General features: G+C 36.7%; 1 protein-coding gene across 1 annotated transcript in view; it reads right to left on the bottom strand.

Annotated features, from left to right (window-relative positions):
- The window catches only part of NUP205 (nucleoporin 205), a 78,451-nt gene that overhangs the window by 7,274 nt on the left and 56,702 nt on the right, over nt 1–14,475 (bottom strand). Inside the window, exons 31-38 of the mRNA XM_004008088.6 lie at nt 13,527–13,675; nt 12,383–12,574; nt 11,039–11,160; nt 9,068–9,206; nt 7,434–7,560; nt 3,186–3,262; nt 881–1,009; nt 529–655 (exon numbers count right to left, since the gene is read on the bottom strand). Of these exons, the coding sequence (XP_004008137.2) occupies nt 529–655; nt 881–1,009; nt 3,186–3,262; nt 7,434–7,560; nt 9,068–9,206; nt 11,039–11,160; nt 12,383–12,574; nt 13,527–13,675 (1,062 nt within the window). The remainder of the gene's footprint in view (nt 1–528; nt 656–880; nt 1,010–3,185; nt 3,263–7,433; nt 7,561–9,067; nt 9,207–11,038; nt 11,161–12,382; nt 12,575–13,526; nt 13,676–14,475) is intronic.

Here is a 14,475-nt window from a genome sequence, read left to right as displayed (position 1 = left end):
TAACCAATCCATAATCCTTCCTTAGATTCCTAATCTTCCCTACTGGGTCATAGGGAAATCACAGGCTACATGAGCCTACTAAGTATCTAAATTTTACTGTGCGATGGTATGGCACATACCATACATTGGTATCACACAAAATCCAACTGAGATACTAAAAGTTCAGTTTAACATGATTTAACATATAAACTATCTGCAATATTTTCATACTTCTCACCTAGCTAGCTTAGTCTCCAATCCCAGACTCTATGGGATCTCACACACTATATAAAACTATACTCTCCCTGCATGGCTCTTCCAGATTCATTCTCAGAAAATCTAAAATTTCTCTATTCTTTCAAGCTCTCCAGTTGCATCCACAGGTCTGACAACAGTACCTCCTTATAACTTCTTCTTAAAGAATTTGATTTAAAAATTCCCATTACTGGTTTAAAAAAAAAAAAAGGTGCACCCTACTGGAGCCAAATAAAGGTTCTCATAATCCTAGCAACTTAATTCCTCAAATACAGAAAGAAAGCAGCAGCTCACCTTGTCGGGGCCCATCTCTGTTAATGGTTTCTGAAAGGCTAGGGGTGAAGAGACACACAGCATGCTGGAAGGTAGGGGAACTCTGTAACATGAGGGACTGGCAGTATTCCATGACATTGGCACAAATCTGCAAAGCGAGAAGAGCAGTAACAAAAATATTAGCTCCCCAAATGCCTCATCCAGAGATGTGAAGGAGAACAGATGTGAAGGAGAACAAAATTAAGAGCAATTTGTAAAATTACAACAAAGTCACAAATCAGTTTTAAAATTATCCACGTGTATTGTTTTTCTCAAATATTTCCAGAAACGTAAAAGCCTTAAAGAATAGCTACATGACTGCCACTCCTCTTACCTGCTGCATAGCCAGTTCAACTTCATCTTTCCTGCTCACTCTATCTCCCTCCACATTATCATCTTGAAATTTAAACTGACGCAGTTTGTCGGAGCCACCAAAGCGACTTAGTAGTCCTAAGCACTGGCGCTGAGGAAGGAAAAGACAAAACATGAGCAAAAGTTCACATCTAGCTGGATGTGTTTAAAGTTAGTGACCTCTCTTTCTTGAGGGAGATAAAGAAAAACTCAGCTCAGAGGAGAGTTAAATCCTCTTTAATGTTTATGATTTCTGACTTCCAACTATGTCAACTATAAGTTAATAATACTAAAATTCATCTTTTTGCAAATGTATTTACTTGGCAGACAACTCATTAAAAGAATATTAATTTTTTAGCAGTTAACTGTCACTAAAGTCTAAGTGTTTGCCCTAAATTTTTTGTATCATACCAAATAATTCCTTAGTAGACACCCATTAAATAAACACCAATCAAGAAACACTGAGAAGCAAAATGAGATGGTGAACAGAAGCAGATCTGTGATCATTTTGTCTACCAAGGCTCAAATTTAAAGGCTCTGACTCCTGTGGCTTCTTCTGGAGATGTCATCAAGGAGGTGGGAAAACAGAGGTGACCTTAGCAGATAAAATGCAAAGGTCATTTTGTTTGACATGTTGGTACTTTTCACCTGAGAATACAATTGTTCCTACAGTTCTCAGCAGGAAAGGACAAGCTTCACAAAATTGGCAGTATGTCCAGAATCAGAGATGTGGGTTCCAATTGCAGGCACATGACTTTTTGCTATTTGTCCTGGGACTAGTTACTTAACTTCTTCAAGCCTCTGTGCTCACATTTCTAGAGTGATAATAGCAATTTTTCACCTTGAAAATTATTATTTGGATTACCTGAGACACTGAATTATATTTAAAGTGCTTAGTATAGTGTTTTGCACACAGGATGTGCCCAGTCGCTCAGTCGTGTCTGACTCTTATGACCCCATGGACTGTAGCCCACCAGGATCCCCGGTCCATGGGATTCTCCAGGCAAGAATACTGGAGTGGGATGCCATTCCTTCTCCACTGCACGTAGTAAGTGCACAATAAAAATATGTTTGAAACACTGGTATTATATATACACACACACCTATATACACATATATACCTACATATTATATAATATCTACTTTAAACTCACGTTAGAGTAAGTTTGGATAAGGCAAAACAGACTAAGGAGACTGTAATATAAATTCATTTTGTCAAAACAGCTGTATCTATTTTTAAAACTTACAACTGGCTGTTTGCTACACTGATAGATAAAACAGACGCAGCAACACACTTCCAGAGGCCACCTTACGAAAGATGCATCAGAAATATTTTCATCCCCATCAATTAATATTTTAGAAGACTGAGGGAAAAAACCCAGAGTATTCTGGTCTGGTTACAGAGAACACAAGCCCTTCTGGAGTGCTATCTTGACAATGACTCAAAATGTAGTACTTACATACCCTGGGTCCCAGAGATAACAGTAATATTACATAAAAAGGTATACACTAAAAAGCTGATGACAGCATTTTTCTTTTGGAAACTTGAAAAACAGTTCATGAAAAGAGGACTGGTTATGACAATTACTGTATAAAAACAATGGAATATAAATTCTATTATATAAATATAATTCCTCTGCGGCCCCCAAAAGTGAAGATGTCTAGATCAAAGCAGGCCAGGAGGCTCCCAGAAGGACTGTGATAAAATACTGAATTGATAAGCTATCTACTATGTTTAAATATATTAAAAGGAGATTAAACAACTGGAGGAGAGTTTGACAATAAATCAGAAGTACAAAAACCAAGCAAATAAAAAAAGCAACAATTATTTACTCTAAGGAAAACATAATGTTTAGAAAAGTAACATATGGTCCATCCATGGCTTATTTATAAATGACATTTACACAGTAATAACAGTATAACACTAAATGTTAATCTAATCAAAATTATGACATGATTTGTTGAGTTGGGGGTAGGGGCATGTTATGAGAGATACACATATCATATGGAAGGAGTAAAGAGATCTAAATTCTTATCCTCTTTGATGGAAGGTCAATAGATGATTCTTAAAATTGGAAAATCAAATAGTAGCAACTTGAACAAAATTATTTAGAGATATGAGAGACTCAATTAAAACCATTGCTGGGTTTACCCAAATTAAGGAAGCTGTATAAGGAGGATCAGAGAGGATTGTTGTATTTTATTACAAGTTTTACTACTGCTCTTTAAAGATGTAAGAATCAATTTTTTTTATTTAAAAAATAAAAAAGAAGTAAAGAATCAGCTACCTGGAATCTTCCAATATGTCCCTGTAGCTCCATCAGTGATCCTTCATTTACATCAACATCAAGTTCACTTAGTATACCTACAAAATTTAGAATGTTTTTAAATGTAGCTTTGTAACTGACAAGATATAGACATTAAAAAACTAGGAAGAGTAGTTTTACTCTTTCACATTCTTTAATGCATAAATAGACAGACTCTGCCATGAAGGAGGTTTGAGAAATACCTTACAACTTTACAGATTGTTAAGTGTACCACCACACGTTCAGTCATATGCAAAATAAATCTAGATTGGATCAGAGATTCAAAAGTGCATTTTAAAAAGTCTTTTGAGAAAAATCTATTCTTATTTATAAATATAAAACAAAATTTTCTAAACTCCACGGTAAATTACTTTCTCATAAAACAGTTCAGAATAAAAAACACTAAGAATGAAATGCATTCCTTTTTTAACTCTTCTATGCATCATTTGATTTTTTTCCTCTTCCCTTAAGCAAAGTATAACTTACACATACAGAAAAAAAGCTTCCATTCAATTTTTCAGTTTGGGCCCACTACAAAATCCTTACATTAAGCTGATCAACCTTTTATAGTACCATGGATTTCCCTTATTTCTAATGAGCCCTCCAAGTAAACCCATGGGTCATTATTCCCATTGGTTTATTTCTTTGTTCCATTACTGCAGCCATACAGAGAACCCAGGTGACCCTGTCCTAGCCACCCTAACTTTCCATGTGTTTTCACAATCCTTTTAACCCATTTCCTACTTCCAAGCATATGCTCCATAGCACGTACCCCAGAACCTTATCCTTTGTTCCTCATAATGACAAGCTCTCCTCTTTTCAGATTTCCAAGCCCATCACAAACTGCAGAGGACACTCGCATCCCCTGGCAGGTGCTGTCATGCTACCTCAGCTGCCCTCCACTGCTCCACTAGATCCAATCCCTTCCCACCCTCCACCTCTACTTGGAGTCTGCTCCCAAATCACTTTATTTAATTACTTTCTAACATTACTCTGCCATAGAGGATTTTTCCTCACTATTTGAAAATGTGTTCAGGTCTCCCTTGTATGCCAAAACAAAGCAAAATCAAGCAAAAACTTCATTAATATCAAATTCTTGAAATATTTTTTCTATATTTGTTGTTTCTGATTCTTATGCCATCCTTTTCCATTTTAATTCCTTGAGAGTCAGAGTTTGCACTTAACACTATCATGGAACTTTGGCTTTTTCCTGTTTCTCTTTAATTTTTCTTATCTCTTCAACCTGCCTTGCTGTTCCTCAGTTCTTTCATTCCTCCTGCTGCCTCTATTTAAAGACAAGCAATTTTTACATTCCTTTTTTTTACTGCACCACGAGGTATGCAAAACTTCCCCAACCGGGGATCAAACCCGTGTCCCTGTAGTGGAAACACAGTCTTAACCACTGGACCACTGCGGAAGTCCAATTCTCAGATTCTTAAGACTTCTGCTACAGGGGACCTCAGTACTGTGGACCATATGTATCACCCTCAACTCTAAAACACTTTACAGAATATCCATGGGTCACAGATAAAAAATTAACCTCCTGATAAGTAGTTGAGAAGGTACAACGTATCTGGTACTGGACTAGCATTTTAAACAAAAACATAGGATGAAATTGTAGGATAATACAAAACCATATATGTAACCAAGGGCTGAACTGGGAGTAGGGTTAACAGGAGCATAAATTCTTTTCAAAAATGATTTCGAAAAAATAGGAGGTACTTGGCATTATCTTTTAAAATTATTTTAAATAGTATATACCAAGTCTACCAGCTCAAATATACAAAAATGTATATGTAAACACACACATACAAAGTTATTAAATGCCACACTATTTGAAAATTTTAAAAAGACTAGAAACAGTCAACATGTCATAGAGCTCTGGATAAATACCTCAGAACCGGAAAATTGTTCTGCCAATTAAGGAGTGAGGTGGGAACTGTATATGTTGATGAAAAAAGATCTCCAAGACATAATGCGCACAGGGGGTGAGTTATAGAGCAGTGTGTATAGTATGATTTCATTTTGTAGGGAGGAAAAAATTTTTACACCACATACAGAGAAACTGCCACAAAAATAAAGTACAAATTGATAACTGGTTCCTTTCAGGAAGCAGGGTTACGTCAGAGTGCTTTTACTCTATTTTATTTGTTTGAATTTATCATGAGCATGTTAAAATGCACTGAGCTTTTCTGAGTGTAATTTTAATATGGTGACAGGGTCAAATGCCACTATCAGCAAAATTCAGAATGTTTCAAGTATTTTTAAAAAGTAATGAAAGGCAAATTCATCCAAAAAATCACCTTGCCAGAGTATCTGATAAAAGGCTCATGGCTTCTGGATTAAGATGGCAGAATGAAGTAGTATCACAGAATGTCCCTTCTACAATCAACCTACGAATAAATGAAACTCACCAAAAAAAGGAAAGAAGCCACCTTATACCACAAATACTGAAGAATAGTGGTGGTTAAGGGAAAAAAAAAAGATTGAAAAAATTCCAGGTGAATAAGTAACATGATTCATCGCACGACCCGCATCCCAGCCCTCAGAAGCAGTACGGGGGAAAGAGGATAAGCCAACACTCTTGCAATCTACAAAGAAACATATTAGACTGATGATGTAAATTAAGTAATCAGGAGAAATCCAAGTAAAAGCCATTAGGAAGAGAACCACTATACAGCACTATGGGACCACAGTAAAGGCAAGAAGGGTGGCCTGCCTTTGCATCATTCAAGGCCACCGGAATGAACTGGGGAAATGACCATAATAAGCACACAGGACTAAAACACGACAAGGTGAGGCAGAGTTGACCCTTGGATCTCCTCAGAATGTGCACAGGCTCTGAGTACCTTAACAAACACTGCTCTCGGCCCTGCCAAATTCTCCTCCTCCCAACATAAAGGGTTTAGGCACAGATGAATGTCCAGAGAGGAAAAATCTTTGCGGGGTCATTGCAGCAGAATCAGGGGTTGGCCTCAGGCTTCTCCACAGCAACGTAAAATTGGAGGTAGAACAGCTGAGTAGTTAAGTGCACAGGCTCAGAGGCCACGGTTCCTGGAAAGCCCTACAGCGTTATCCATGGGACTTGGGAGAAGCAAACCTCTCTGTGCCTCAGTTTCCTCACCTATAAAAGGTGGATAATAAAGGTTCTAATTCTCAAGACTGTTGTGATGATTAAATCAATTGACATGCTAAGTGTCTAAAATACTACCCAGCATATAAATGCTTAAAAATATGAGTTATTGTCATTAATATTAGGCCATGCTGTCATTCAATAAGGCAGTCTTCAGATGCTCACAAACATTAGAGAATTCAAGGAATATTGTATATTTTTTCTTGGGGGAGAGGACCTGAATACAAATTAAAAATTCCAAGAGATAAATTAAAAGAAAGAACTCAGAAATGGTGAAGTTGTAAGAGGGGAAAAAAAAACAAAACTGGTGCATTTCTATGAGTCCACGTAAATAAACAAGTAAAATTAACTAGCTGAAGGTATTATGGTTCCAGAACTGAATGAAAATTATGTTTACTTCACTAAGTAAAAATACAAATAAACATAACATGAGGGTAGAAGAAGTGTAAAATAACTCACACTTAATCTTTCACAGAGTTAGTTGATTCTGTCTAAAATTCATATGCATTAAAACAAATTTTTTAAATGACCAAATTATCTTACTAATTTATCATAATCTTTTCTTAATCATAGCAATCTTTTAAGAACTAATATCTCTTGTAAGAACTAACATCTCTTGTACACCTGTATTAAAAGAAAAGTCTGTCTAGAATTCATCAGTGTCTTCAGCTTCTTGTCAACTAGTTTTTCATCTGTAAAGTTTATGTAAAATTAAATAGCTGCTTTCTAAAACTGCATACAAAAGGCATCCCATTTTCATATATTATCTCTATATGTCTGTTTCTTTCCACCATGCCCCCTCACCCACCAATACATACATACACATAGGACACTGGTTAAAAAGCTACTTACCAAAAGTTAACATCTGGCAATTTCTAGATAGTGGGATTTGAGTGTTAATTATTTTCTTTAAGTTTCTGAATTTTTTATACTGACCATAAACCATTTTTACAAACATATGACTTCACAAAAGGTAGTTAACTTTGTTAGTTCCAATCTCAAATAAATCATATATAGCTGCAAAGTAATAACAACCTCATTCTACTAAGTGTATGTCTATAAAGCCATTGTTTAAAAATTCAACATAATCAACTCACCAGGAAGTGCTGCTTTACTTATAATTCCCGTCAGCAGAGCCAATTCCTGCAAAGACCCTGCGCTAATGTCCTGACAGCGCAGAATTGCTTGTATGGTATCTGAATGAGAAATGAGAAACTGCAACACCTACCAAGGAAAAAAGAGAGGGAAAGGAAAAAACAGAGGTGGAAGAGTAGAAAAGTATATTATAAATTTATACCCATCAGTTTAATAACACTGACGCAAATAATTTAACGTAATGAAGAATATTAGATGAACAGTTATCCTTTGCATTTACACAGTTTATTTTTCCAAGAAGCCAACATTCATAAGAAAGCTCAAAATAAGGATTATTTCAAAGTTTAGAAATTTAACACACTTAAGAGCTATTGCAGAACAGTATAAAATAACTTGGAATGACTGCATGAAAACTATTATCTGACCCATATTTTATTTTTAAATTTTTGTCTAAATGGATCTAGAACATGAATTTAAAATGAGTGTGTATAAAAATGACTTCCTGAACTCAAGCTGGCGCTATGACACGGGGACAATCACATAAAAGCTTTTGTCTAACTCTCCTTTCGATAAGGTGAAAATAAAGGCGAAACAAACCTTGACCTCCAAACTCTGCCCTTCCAGCTTAGCGTTCAACAGTGTCCCATCACAGAGGACTCTACTCTTTTCACACCCAAACATCTTCTCAACTAGATTACAAATGCCTCAAAGGCAGGGACTACACCACAACAGGTTGAACATTTGAATCTCTCAGGAATTATGCCCCTTTATTTCAATATAGATTCCTGGCCTCAGCCCATCATTGTTGGACATGTAACTCAGTAATCTGTATTTTTTAAAGAAGCTATTCAGGTAATTCTGCTATGCTCAGGGTTAAGTCTGGTCTTATTTCACATCTACTAAAAAATATTAATGTCAATAAAGTAGAAGACAGAGTCTTTGCATGTTAAAGAACTAACTCAAAGGCCGCATATGAAAGGGACAGAATGTCACCAAGACCAATGCAGTATAAAATCAGGTGCCACACTAGAAACAGCAGCATTCTACCTTGGTGAGGCAAGCCTAAAGACTGATGGCAGGGAAAGCAGATAAAATCACCATAAATCATTAAATGGACACAGTTTCTGAGAGTATCGTAAGAACAGAGCAATACAATAAAAAAAGCAGACTCATGAATGATAAGCCTAACTAACCAGTGAAACGCTAAATTGTATATTGCATTATTAAATAAATAAAGAAACATATTTTTGAAGATTTCCCTGAAAAGCACTGAAAATAATATCACAACTAAATGTAGCATTACCATCTATCTTTTGTATTTTCTGTAAGGCCTAATAAAGTGTATAGCATTCTCTAATAAATACGCGGTTAAATTACATTTTAGAAGTCAGCTTATTTCTATCACAGTAACTGCATCCTTCTATAAAAACAACTGATTTAGACCCCTTGCTTCCCATCTCATTATTCTATTAATTAGCTATAACATTTCATTCAAACAAGAGTACAAAAAAACCCCAATGACGTTAGGAGCAAAGTACATGGGGCCTAAGGAAATTCATGTGAGTGGTCCATCTTCTGCATTGGTAAAACAAAGCTTTTGTACCTGATGATTTTCTGCACTAAGGGCTCCTCTTACCTGCCCTGCTGCCTGCAAGTGCTGAGCCATGCTGGACGTAAGGATGACTTGGCACAAGCGAAGGGCCGGAAGGAGAATCTGGCGGTATCGGTCTCCTGGGGTAGGGATGAACACTGGGGGGTCCCTCATGCCAAACACGCTTGATTCATATCCAGTCAAGGAGACAGCAACAGTCCAAGAGTTAAGGCACATCCCAACAGTCCCTGACCGACCCATGGCAAATAACCACAGTGACTGATTAAGATGAGACGCTACTAACGAGGACTCTGTATCCCACATGTACAGTGAAGACAGTTATGTGAATCTTGAAAAAAATCTTAGAAGACAAAATTCCCCAAACATACTTATTCTACTCTAAATGTTCCCTTAAGCCATAGAAACTATGAGTGAGAAACAGTCACAAAAGTTGCTTTCCCCAAATTTCCCTCTCATGTACACAAAGCCAAAAAGGAATCTACATTGTCTATTATATAAAATAAAACAAGATTTTAAAACCTAAAATGAAGTTGTAAAATAACTTAACCTTTAAGTTTAGGTCTCAGAACCACTGTATTAATAAACTATTTGCTTACTGTGAATACTTCTATTTAAAATTTTGGACCCAAAAAAAATGATCGCCTGTTGAGAAGGGAACGAAAGCAGAATATGGAAATAAAAAGAGATAACAGAAAGGCTTTCCAAAGATGGGCAATAATGACACATCATGAAGGGAGGAATATAATGTAATCCCCTTCACCTAAGGTGAAAGTAAAAACTCACATGTTTAAAACTTCAGAAAGTGATGTTAATTTTTCTCGAAGTAAAATATGTCTATAGCTAAACCTGAAAAACTCAAAACATGCAATTTGGTAATGGATCTTTTGAAAAAAATTACTAAAACTGAAATAATGTTATTTGATAGTAGGTGGGTAGGCTATATATAGGCTTAACAATGTTGGAGCCACGTAGACAAAAAAGAAAAAAACATCCACATTCAAACCCGACTGAGAAATCTGCTAGTTTGGAACTTAAAATAATTTCATTTGAAGCTTTCAAATTAGCAAGCAGCTGGCAAAATGTTAAAATGAGAAAAACATAAAATATTACTCAAGTCATCAAGAAAAGAAAATCCACCACAAATTATAATTTCATTACAGGACTTTAAAAGACAAATGGAAAATATATACTTCCACTAAACAGAACAATAAAGTTTGGGAAAGTAACATCTACTAACAAAATGCTCTCCCATCTTCCTCTTACATCACTGCCCTAACATAAAAAGCACTCGCCTCCCAGGCGATGCTAGTGGTAAAGAACCTGCTTGTCGGGAATGTAAGATACACATGTTCAATCCTTGGGTCAGGAAGATCCCCTGGAGGAGCGCATGGCAACCCACTCCAGTATTCTTGCCTGGGGAATCCCGTGGACAGCAGAGCCTCGGGGCTACAGCCTATGGGGTCACAAAGAGTCAGACACGACTGAGCACGCAGACATGTCTCTACTCACTTTCACCCTGACCAGGAACTTCCATTTATTAGCATCAAATGGCAGGGGGGTATGACCAAACAAAACCATCAAGATGAGAGTGCTAATCAAACAGAATTATAAAGGGCAAAATTATGTTTGAAAATCTTTTTCCAATCCATGAACATGGTATATTTCTCCATCTATTAGTGTCCTCTTTAATTTCTTTCATCAGTGTTTTATAGTTTTCTATATATAGGTGCCAGTCTATGTCTGATGCAGGATGCAGCATGCTTGGGGCTGGTGCATGGGGATGACCCAGAAAGATGTTATGGGGAGGGAGGTGGGAGGGGGGTTCATGTTTGGGAATGCATGTAAGAATTAAAGATTTTAAAATTTAAAAAATAAAAAACTAAAAAAAAATAAAATAAAAAAAAATAAAAGACCCCCCCCCAAAAAAAAAAAAAAATCTTTTTCCTTAATAAACCTTTACTGGTAACTTAAAAGCCAAATGATACAGACACTTACCCCTGTGGGTCCATTTCTGGGCGCATGTCATAGACTTGGCACTGTGCCAGCCTCACAATCACGCCAGACCTCAGCAGCTCTAAAGCACCCTGCTGAATCTTGGCCACTCTTGTGAGAAATGCCTAAGAAGTTACAGAACAAAATTCATCAGTACAGAGATTGCAGTCACGGGTCTCATATAAAAATGAGGCTTTCTCATAGCACATTTCTTAAGCTGAAGTATAGTTGATTTACAATGTTGTTTTTATTTAATTATTGGCCACACCCTGAGACATGTGGGATCTTAGTTCCCCACACCCCCTGCGCTAGAAGGGAAACTCTCAACCACTGGACCACCAGACATGTCCCCATGATAGCACATTTCTAATCTGTAATCACTGGTGACTAGCTAGGAAGGGGCACATTATACCCCTATGGCTTCCCTTGTGGCTCAGCTGGTAAAGAACCCGCCTGCAATGCAGGAGACCTGGGTTCGATCCCTGGGTTGGGAAGATCCCCTGGAAAAGGGAAAGGCTACCCATTCCAGTATTCTGGCCTGGAGAATTCCATAGACTGTACAGTCCATAGGTTTACAAAGAGTTGCACATGCGCGAGCGACTTTCACTTTCACCATAAGATCTTCGTGAGGAATAAATGGTACAGCGTATCTGAAGTGCCACACAGGCCTTGCATGGGTTACGCAGTCAAGTAAAATCATCACATGGGCTTATGGAGGGCAGGAAAGGCTGTTTTGCTCACAGATGTATCTCTACTACCTCACACAATACCTGGCACATAACAGATATTTACCAAATAATTGTTGAATAAATGAAGGAGGGAGGGAAAACAGAATTAATGAACAATCTAAGATTTTAGTGCTTCTCTTATTGCGACATTTGTGGTATTCTTAAGCAGGAGGAAACAGAAACTAAAACAAGATTTGGAGGAAAGGAAATTAAATATATACAGGAGATTGAAAAATCCTGTGCTTAAAGTAGAGCCAGCACATGTACAGTGGAACTTCATCAGGCAACAGGCACAGGCTGACTTTCTTCGGGAAGGACATGCATGCTCACTGGCCTCCTCAGGGAGCACTGAGTGTCACACGGCTCTGGCATCACCAGCAACAGTGAGTGAGCAGCAGTCTCAGCACCCAGCCAGCCTTCATAGGACCGTTTCAACTCAACTCTGCACGCTCAGAAGACGCATTCCTAGCACATGTACCCAAACTTAAAACTCCTCAGAAATTACGCATGTATGATAAAAATATTAGAAACGTAGGCCACATTCATTTTCTTTAATATAGCTTTAACTTCAACAGGAAATGACCTGCTGATCTAACCTCAAGTGAACATAAAGCCTTACCATTTTGGATTCATAAGTATAAAGGGCTTTTAAAAGGGGAGGCTGTGGAGTGAGCAGGCTTTGCAAAGTACGGTCATCTTCTACCAAGCTGTCTACAAGCACCTTCAGATAGCCACTGTTAGACAGATATAGGAGCCACTGCTGCTGCTTATCCACAGAGACAATTCGATCAAGGAGAGCCAGCGCCAGCATCTGAAGGAAGAATAAATCAAAGTCCAAAATGTGGAGATGGCTACCAAGTCAACAGCAGTAACTCCCTTTACCTGGAAACATTTAAAAGTTTTCTTACAAGGAGAACTGTTGCATGTAATACAACCCTCTCCTTCTTTTTTGAGAAGTTGAAAGCTATGTATCCAGAATCTTGATTTATTAATAAAACGAAAATGTTCAGGGTAAAGCTACATTTCTGAAACAAAATCTAACATTAAAATAATAGCATTAAACATATTTTAACAGAATCTAAACATTACTTGTTGGAGGAAAGGAGGAAATTGATTTTTAAAAATAGCATTTTTCCCCTGCTGTGAAGTGTTACATGCTCACTATAGAACACACACACAAACAAACAAACAAACAAAAATATGGAAAATACAGTATCTGATAAACAAGACCACTTTGGCCTATTTCTTCCCAAATACTGTTTTTTTAACATAATTAAGAGCACACTACATGATTCAAATGCTACGTGATTTTCCATCAGTAGGCAATTATCTTCTCAATATATTATCACCAGTATGACAAAACATTTTAAAGATACATAAATGTAAGTAAATATAAATACTTCTCAAAAAAGCAGAGAAAGATATATTCAATATAAAAGCTATTTATCCCCATTATATTCAAGGATCTTTATTAACCAGCACCTCTGCTGTTTCTACCAGTGTAAGGCAAATCTCAAAATCAGCAAAAAGATTATTCTGAGGGCCCAGTCTGAACTAATAAGGATTATGAATGTAAGTGAATGAAACATATGAATAAACAAAATATAAATTCCAAATTAGAGTAAATAAGAAAATTCACTAAAATATATTATAAAAAATAATTCCCAGTATATAATATCCACCTGAAAAGTTGATCCAATTTATGCCTTAATACAAAGTCAAAATATCTGTCCAAGTACAATACTGAGCAGGAGTTACTGTACCCTTCCAATCTCATGACCATCACAAGCATCTCGACAGACCACTTCCATGAGGGCGGCACCATAGCTCTCGATGATGGCTATGTTTTCTCGCTGTAATTTACTAAACACATCTTCAGGGGCAGTCAGCCTTTCCCACATGGTTTTCTTGGCTAAAGGGTTACAAGAGAAGACATATGACACACTCCAGCAAAAAAATAGCTTGCTAACTGAATAATTACACCTTACACATTTCCATTAATGCCTGCGCACAAAGGCCCATCAACCAATGAGTCTGGGCAGGTAAATTTCAAGAACACAATGCACTATTCCATGCACGTACACTGAGATAACAATGCTATTAGGAAAAGGAGAAACTATCCTTAAAGAAATCAAAACGAATTAGAGGCTCCAGGAGAACCAATTCCTGTATTTGTTCTGCTAATTGATCTGGTTTTATTTTTTACTGAGATCTATGAGAATTTGGCTACAAAGGATTAGGTACAAAGTAGACAAAGATCTACTTCCAAAAAGCAGGTATTTTATTCTTTTATACTTTTTAATTGAAATACTTACTAAAAAGGAAAAGGTATATTCATTATGAAGACAACTCAAATTTAATTCAAAGTACAATGATAATTAAAGATAGGATTATAAACTTTACATAGATTTCTGAAAATCTTTTAGAAAAAAGTTTCATAAATATACTACATAAAGCAATATAGCCGAAACTAATCTTATGATTTTCCCCAACTAGGATGATGGCATCAGTTTTCAAACTGAGGAAAAATTCTTAAGACAGGGTGCTCAGAATGGAGAATAAAACAAAGCAGACACAATCATGAAAAATAAATAATGCCTCAATGCGGTCTATATTTCACTATAAAGTCTGCAGCAGGCAAATCTTCAGAGTTTTAATGATACTTTTTCCCTAGAATATTTTAATCACTACTTTAGTTTTATTTTAGTCATA

The sequence above is a fragment of the Ovis aries genome, chromosome 4 (genome assembly GCF_016772045.2).
Source record: "Ovis aries strain OAR_USU_Benz2616 breed Rambouillet chromosome 4, ARS-UI_Ramb_v3.0, whole genome shotgun sequence".
Classification (NCBI taxonomy): domain Eukaryota; kingdom Metazoa; phylum Chordata; class Mammalia; order Artiodactyla; family Bovidae; genus Ovis; species Ovis aries.
This window is presented reverse-complemented; position numbering and strand designations above follow the sequence as displayed.